Raw genomic sequence first — 6,088 nt, 5'->3', positions numbered from 1 at the left:
GAGAATTACAGCTTTCAAAGTTCCAAGTAATCATAGGAAATGAGCCAAACATCATAAATGCAGTTTTATTTGGGACCTGATCCTACTACTGTTGAAATTAATAGCGGCTTTTCCATTGCTCTCAATGAGAGTAGAAGCTGCATATTTGAAGAGCAGCTCTGATCTGGCAATCAGGGCAGCTATTTTTGAAATATTAATGAATATTAATATAAAATAATAATTTTTAAAAAGAACCAACCCACAAATAGATTGGCAGATCTATGAAAGCTGAGTTTTTTAAGGAAGGTTGACTTGATTTCCAAGATACAAAAGAAAAAGCAGAAAAATAAGAGAGATGGTAATGTGTAAAGAAGCAGTGAGTTTAAGTAGGGTTAGAAAAAATAATTATAATGTGATAAACAGGTGTCTCTCAAAAGCTATTGAGACAAAAGAGGAGGAGAGAGAGCACTGAGAAGCACAAAACATACAATCTGCACAGGCTGAACTTAGTAGAAAAGGGTCCTTGAAAGCAAATGTAGTGGTGGTACACACTGCACTGCAAAAATCCATAAAATCAGCAGTACAGCCATGCAGCCATTCCTCAGGCAGCATTCCCATCAAGGTCAGAGACAGTCTGAGTACTTTGGGTTTAGTTTTCTAATGGAAGAAGGATCTAGAAAACAAATGTTCAGTTACAATTCTAGTCACCAATTCAGTATGTTGAATCCCTATTCAAAGTTTATATGTGTTGACCAAAAAAAGAAGTATCTACTTTGCTGTGGTTTCTGATCTTCAGACACAAGACAGGGCATGCATTTTAGCATGCATAAATATTTACAAATACATATCTGCGTGTATGGGCAGACACTGGTTTTCATGTTTCTATCAGCATTTGGAAAACCATTGTTTTGAAGACTTTCTTTTTAAAGATGACTGAGTTAAGCGGCATCCACAGTGAATTTGTCCTCAGGGCTCCTCCTGGAAGGTGTTACCCTGTGCTGGTTGCCTGTCTCTTGCTATAAGAACCTTGGAGCAGATCCTTACTGTAATCTCAAAGCAGAAATTGAACAGTGTATTTTCAGATGTGTAATCCACAGGTTTTCTGTCAAAGAAGTCAGTGGTTCAGTAGTAACAAGGGTTGTGTCTGTTCTGACAACCAGCAGGCCCTGTCCGCACTGGTGGCCTTCCCCCATCTGCATCGCTCGTCGTCTGATCCCTCTGCCCAGTGCCTCCTCCTTCCCCTACCCCTCATTTTTTGCATGTTATGAAGGATTACATTTCAATGCCAGTATTTTTTAAAGGGTATGGGTTATCTGAGGTGCAGGCTGTACGTGCAAAGATATGATAGCTGTAGCACAGTAGATGGCCCAGGCTGGGTTGGCTGTGAAAGTGCTCTGCTTATGGCTAATCTTTTGGTATTTTCAGCTGTGCACCAAAGACTAATCAGTCACGGGGGCCAGCAAGATAGCTTGGGTTATTGCAGGAGTATTTCAGATGAGGAAATTTGTGCACCAGGTGTAAAGGACAGATGTGTGATTCTCCTGCAGGAGAGGAGCCCTTGAGGTGCTCCTGGCTGTACCAGGGAGCAGATGCTAAGAAGTGCAAAGCACCCATGCTTGCTCCCTTGTTCTGTTTTTCCATGTTATACCAGCATTGATCAGACAATCAATAACTTCATCCTCAGTTAATTAGGGCTTGTACTAGTGTACGTGAGAGCAGATCCTGGCCCTGGCCCAGTCTGGACCTGTTCTCCCCTTGCTTTCGGATCAGGGTCTAGCTATTTGGCTGGATTCAGCCTAGTAGCACACTGTAAACAGCAGGTTTGACTGCTGCTTTTTATTTATCTTTATTAAGTTCATCAGATGAAGCCAGAGCTTCCTGGGGCCATCCGAAGCTTCCTGGAGGGGGTACTCTCACAGGCAGATGTGGCTCCTGGAAGGCAGACGTGTGTCTCTGGGAGGCAGACATATGCCTCAGGCTTGGATCGCTTCTTCTGGACTATGAGGTTGTAAGAGCACTTTCTTACAATATAGTTCCTTGGGGGAATCAGATGGACTTAGATCTCGGATACCATCCCCACTAAGTGATACAGTAAAAATAACCTATTATTCTCTGGTTCTGACCTGGGCGGTGACAACATATTGTTTCAGCATCTCTGTCAGACTATTTCCCTTAAGAGCCATTTTAACCTCACCCAGTGGGACATAACTAAAGGAAATGAAACTCCAACCCCATTAAGGAAAAAGACAATGCCTTTCACTAAACAAACTTGATTTTCTTGGCTTTTCTTTGCCAAGGAGAATCGCCCGTACCCCCCACCCTTGCAGCCTTTGTAGACAGTTCCTGTAATTGGGAATGGCTGGGTGGACACCAATGGTTGGCAGCAAAGGGGGATAAATCCGACATCCCTTGAACGTGACATGGGCTGGGACCGCAGTCCCAGGTGGCCGCTTAGCGTCAATTCCTATGGTATTGGTGGACGGTACGTGCCTGCCAGCCACAGCTGCCGGCCCTCGAAACACAATCGGGATTTTAGCAAGACTAGATAAGAGATACACAATAAAACTGGGCTGTTACTAATTTTGTACAAGCCTTGGATAGGTATTGTGCCATGCCACAAGAGCTGATGCAACAAAGTTGTGTTGGTCCATCTCCTGGCACCTGTACGGTGAAACAGCCACCCCAAAAGAAGCGTGACCTTGAGGATTTGGCTTTTGTGAGCTAAGGGAAAAATCACAATCCGTCTTCGCACTCCAGCTAAGGCTGAAACAAAATTTACACTCAGTAATTAGGTTTTCAAGCATGGCTGTTAATTTGGGGTGTCTTAAGACAAATTAGAAATCCCTTTTTAAAATGCAGTCCCACACAGTTATGAAGTAGGAGTTTGAAAAGGCACCATTTCACACTTCGTGTGCAGGTAATTAGGACAAACCACAGGGTGATCTTCTTGTCCCATGGAGAGTTAAGGTTTACAGAATGCAATCAATTGGTCAGGCTTGCAAATTCTGGGTAGAACTGAGTAACACCTGGGTCAGCATAAATCCGCAGGCAAGAAGATTAGAGCTGGCAGAGAAATAAAGAACTCTGTGTTGCAAGATAAAAGTAGATTGCAAAAAATTGAAATCCTGGAAGAGTTTTTCGTTTCAGAGGTGGGAAATATCCGTAGGTCCCCTCATTTTTTTTTTTTTACATAAATGTTCCTTGCGTGCCCAGTATTCTGTTTCGGGGTATTTCCAGTATGAATCCCTGTGGGGGAGCAGTTAAGCTCCTATTTTAAACCTTAATCCTGCAAGGATCTATAAATGTATCTATCTCTGTGCCCTGTTAGGCAGGTTTATGGCTGTCCCAGCAATTCACTGAAAAATTGTCAGAAAAACAAGAGTGTACACTAAACACTGGGTGTGAGTTACTCTCTCTTTTGCACACTTTATTCCTCCGTTGATGAGTATTTCGGTAACCCCTGTGAAGAACAGCTTCCATGAGAGACAGTGCAAATGCCCTCCATTCCTCAGCCCAGAATAGCCTGTTGCCTGGTGGTTATGACTTTCTCCTGCAAGATGAAAGATAGGTATTCAAGCAGTGCAAATAGCAAAAGAAAGTGAAACTGGGCTTTCTCCATGCCCAGTTGCTGTTGCAATGAGAGCAGGACATCAAGCCACCTTGTAGGTACCTCTTCGAAGAAAAGCGGTTGCACTTACTTATTTTTTTTTTCTCCACCAAGAGATGCCATCAGGGGATGATGCAGGGTGGTACCTGTTTGGGACTTGGAGTGAGATGCTGGTTAAGGCTACTGTGAATCGCTCTTTAATCTCCATGCTTGATACTAGGAACACGAGTTAGCTTTTGTGAATTAATTCTCTGAAGCAACTAGATACCTAAAGGCTGTTATAGAGCTGGTCCTACCATTTTTATTCAGTTAACTACACTACTTTATCTCATACTATGTCTCTAACAGCAAACAATAGGAGATATTTTAGAGGAATATGTGCCCTGCCCTCATACCTCATACAATTATCAGTGGATTGTGATGATCCATCACCCTGTGATTAGCTTTCTCCTGGAATGAGCTCTCTCTGCTGTTGACAAGGAGGTATTGCAGTTGATCCTATCACCTCTGCAGTCAGCAGCAGCCTTTTTAAAAAAAAAAATGGTAGAAAGTCAAAATGATTAGTGTTGTGAAGATTAAAGTCCCTTTTTAGATCATGGCCTGATAGGCAACTGCTGTCACAATAACTGCATTGCATATGTCAGTGGGGTGAACATCGAGCTTCTGTGGTTTGCAAAAATGTTAGCCCTCTGAAACTTTCTGTAGTGGATGGAGAGATTTACGGGTACAGTGATGCATATCTATCTCAAAATCATGTTCGGATTAAAAACTTCCTGCAGAGCTAATGTCAACTTAGGTTTCAGGTCACTACCACAAGCTAAATCAGGTTAGAGATCAAAACCAGCAAGCAGGTACACAGGAGGCTTGCAGCTATCAAACAGGATAATCTGTAGCATGATTTTTTTATGACTGTGCACCCATAATGACATGTACAAGCAGGGAATGGTTGTGGTCTGGAATAAACTTGCTGGTTTGCCTGGTTCTGGTGAAGATTTCGTGTGCTTCTGAGTATCAAAACACTATGCAAAAATAACTGGTCAGATCCAGCTAAAGTCACTTGAGTTATGTGGGGAATGGATTCGCCTCATATGCCTGAGATCTGACTTAACATAAAAGCTACAAGTTATTTCTCAGATGTTTTCATTATGAAATCCTGGATAAAAAGACACTTGTTAGAGTAATTCTTTCTGTTATTATTTTTACACAATCTGATTTTTGAACATCATAAATTATATATATAAAAATTATAAAACTAGCTGTGATTTAATATGTTTTGGGTTTTGCATCAGGTGACTCATGCTGCTGACTTTTATATTAACTAAGGAGCCATCATTCTTGACAAACTGTTCCATTGCATAGGCACTTATAAGACAATAATTAAACATAAAGGTTTATTTTTGTCCCTTTATTGATGTCAAGGGAAAACATTGCAGTTATGAAAATAGAATAAACTGAAAAGATTCTTTCAGTTCCTACAGGCTGATTAGGACAAATGACTTTCCATTCCAGTTTTTATGAATGTATAGTTTTTCTGAAAGCTTTATAATACTTAAGGGAAAAGAAATCGCAGGCAATAAATGATGCAGGATGGTTCAAGTTATTGGGAAATAAAGGAATGGGTTTTATCTGGAAAGGCGAGATTTACTGTTCTGCTGTATTTCACTTAAATGTTTGAGAAGGAATCAGATGCAGTGATTTGTACATTATCATGGGCATGGAAACAGTGTGAGACACTTGCCTGCCTTGCAGATAGAGTCTGCTGTGGAGTCAAGGCTCAGTAACTCACGTGCTGATGCCGATGCAGCGCGTGGTCTTTGTGCATCTTTTGTCTGCAGCCAGCAGGTAGGCAGTGGTGTCAAACCTTGCTGTCCCCTATGTTGCATTGGCAGCACAGAGGTGATTGCAGAGCCCAGAGGTAGTTTGTCACCCCTGCCCAGTGAAGGCAGCAGATGTATTTTCATATCTCAGCTTGATAAACAGCACTGGCTTTTATGGAACTGTTTGGTTAAACACTTCTTGCAATGTTAGAGAACTCTACGAGTAAAGACTCTTTCATAAACCCAGTGTATTTTCTTTTTTCTATGTAGAAAGCAGAAATATGGCAACAAAGGAAAAGCTTCAGTGCTTGAAAGATTTCCACAAGGACATCCTCAAACCTTCCCCCGGCAAGAGCCCGGGGACACGGCCTGAGGATGAGGCAGAAGGAAAGCCACCCCAGCGGGAGAAGTGGGCGAGCAAGATTGACTTTCTGCTGTCCGTGGCTGGGGGATTTATTGGTTTAGGCAACGTCTGGCGATTTCCGTATCTCTGCTACAAAAATGGCGGAGGTGAGTATTTCTTTATTTCATTCTCATGAATCAATCTGTCTGCCTCATGCTTACTATTTTTCAGCGCCTTAATCTAATTTTTAAAAAGAATAATCACACATCCATTTTCTGCCTTCTTCACCAGTTCTTTGGGAGAGGTTGTTTTATTACTTAATAGTTTTCGTTAAAACTTGAT

General features: G+C 41.9%; 1 protein-coding gene across 3 annotated transcripts in view; it reads left to right on the top strand.

Annotated features, from left to right (window-relative positions):
- The window catches only part of SLC6A6 (solute carrier family 6 member 6), a 51,404-nt gene that overhangs the window by 17,749 nt on the left and 27,567 nt on the right, over window positions 1-6,088 (top strand). For 2 of the 3 annotated variants that reach the window (XM_029087395.1, XM_010177674.2), the window contains one exon: window positions 5,674-5,913. In XM_029087395.1, coding sequence (XP_028943228.1) covers window positions 5,674-5,913 — 240 coding nt within the window. Of the gene's footprint in view, window positions 1-5,673; window positions 5,914-6,088 lie in introns of those variants that run through there. The other variant, XM_029087396.1, reaches the window with a different exon arrangement.

The sequence above is a fragment of the Antrostomus carolinensis genome, unplaced genomic scaffold (assembly GCF_000700745.2).
Source record: "Antrostomus carolinensis isolate BGI_N321 unplaced genomic scaffold, ASM70074v2 scaffold1571, whole genome shotgun sequence".
NCBI lineage: Eukaryota > Metazoa > Chordata > Aves > Caprimulgiformes > Caprimulgidae > Antrostomus > Antrostomus carolinensis.
The sequence above is the reverse complement of the archived record's forward strand: the minus strand, read 5'-3'. Positions and strand labels throughout refer to the sequence as shown.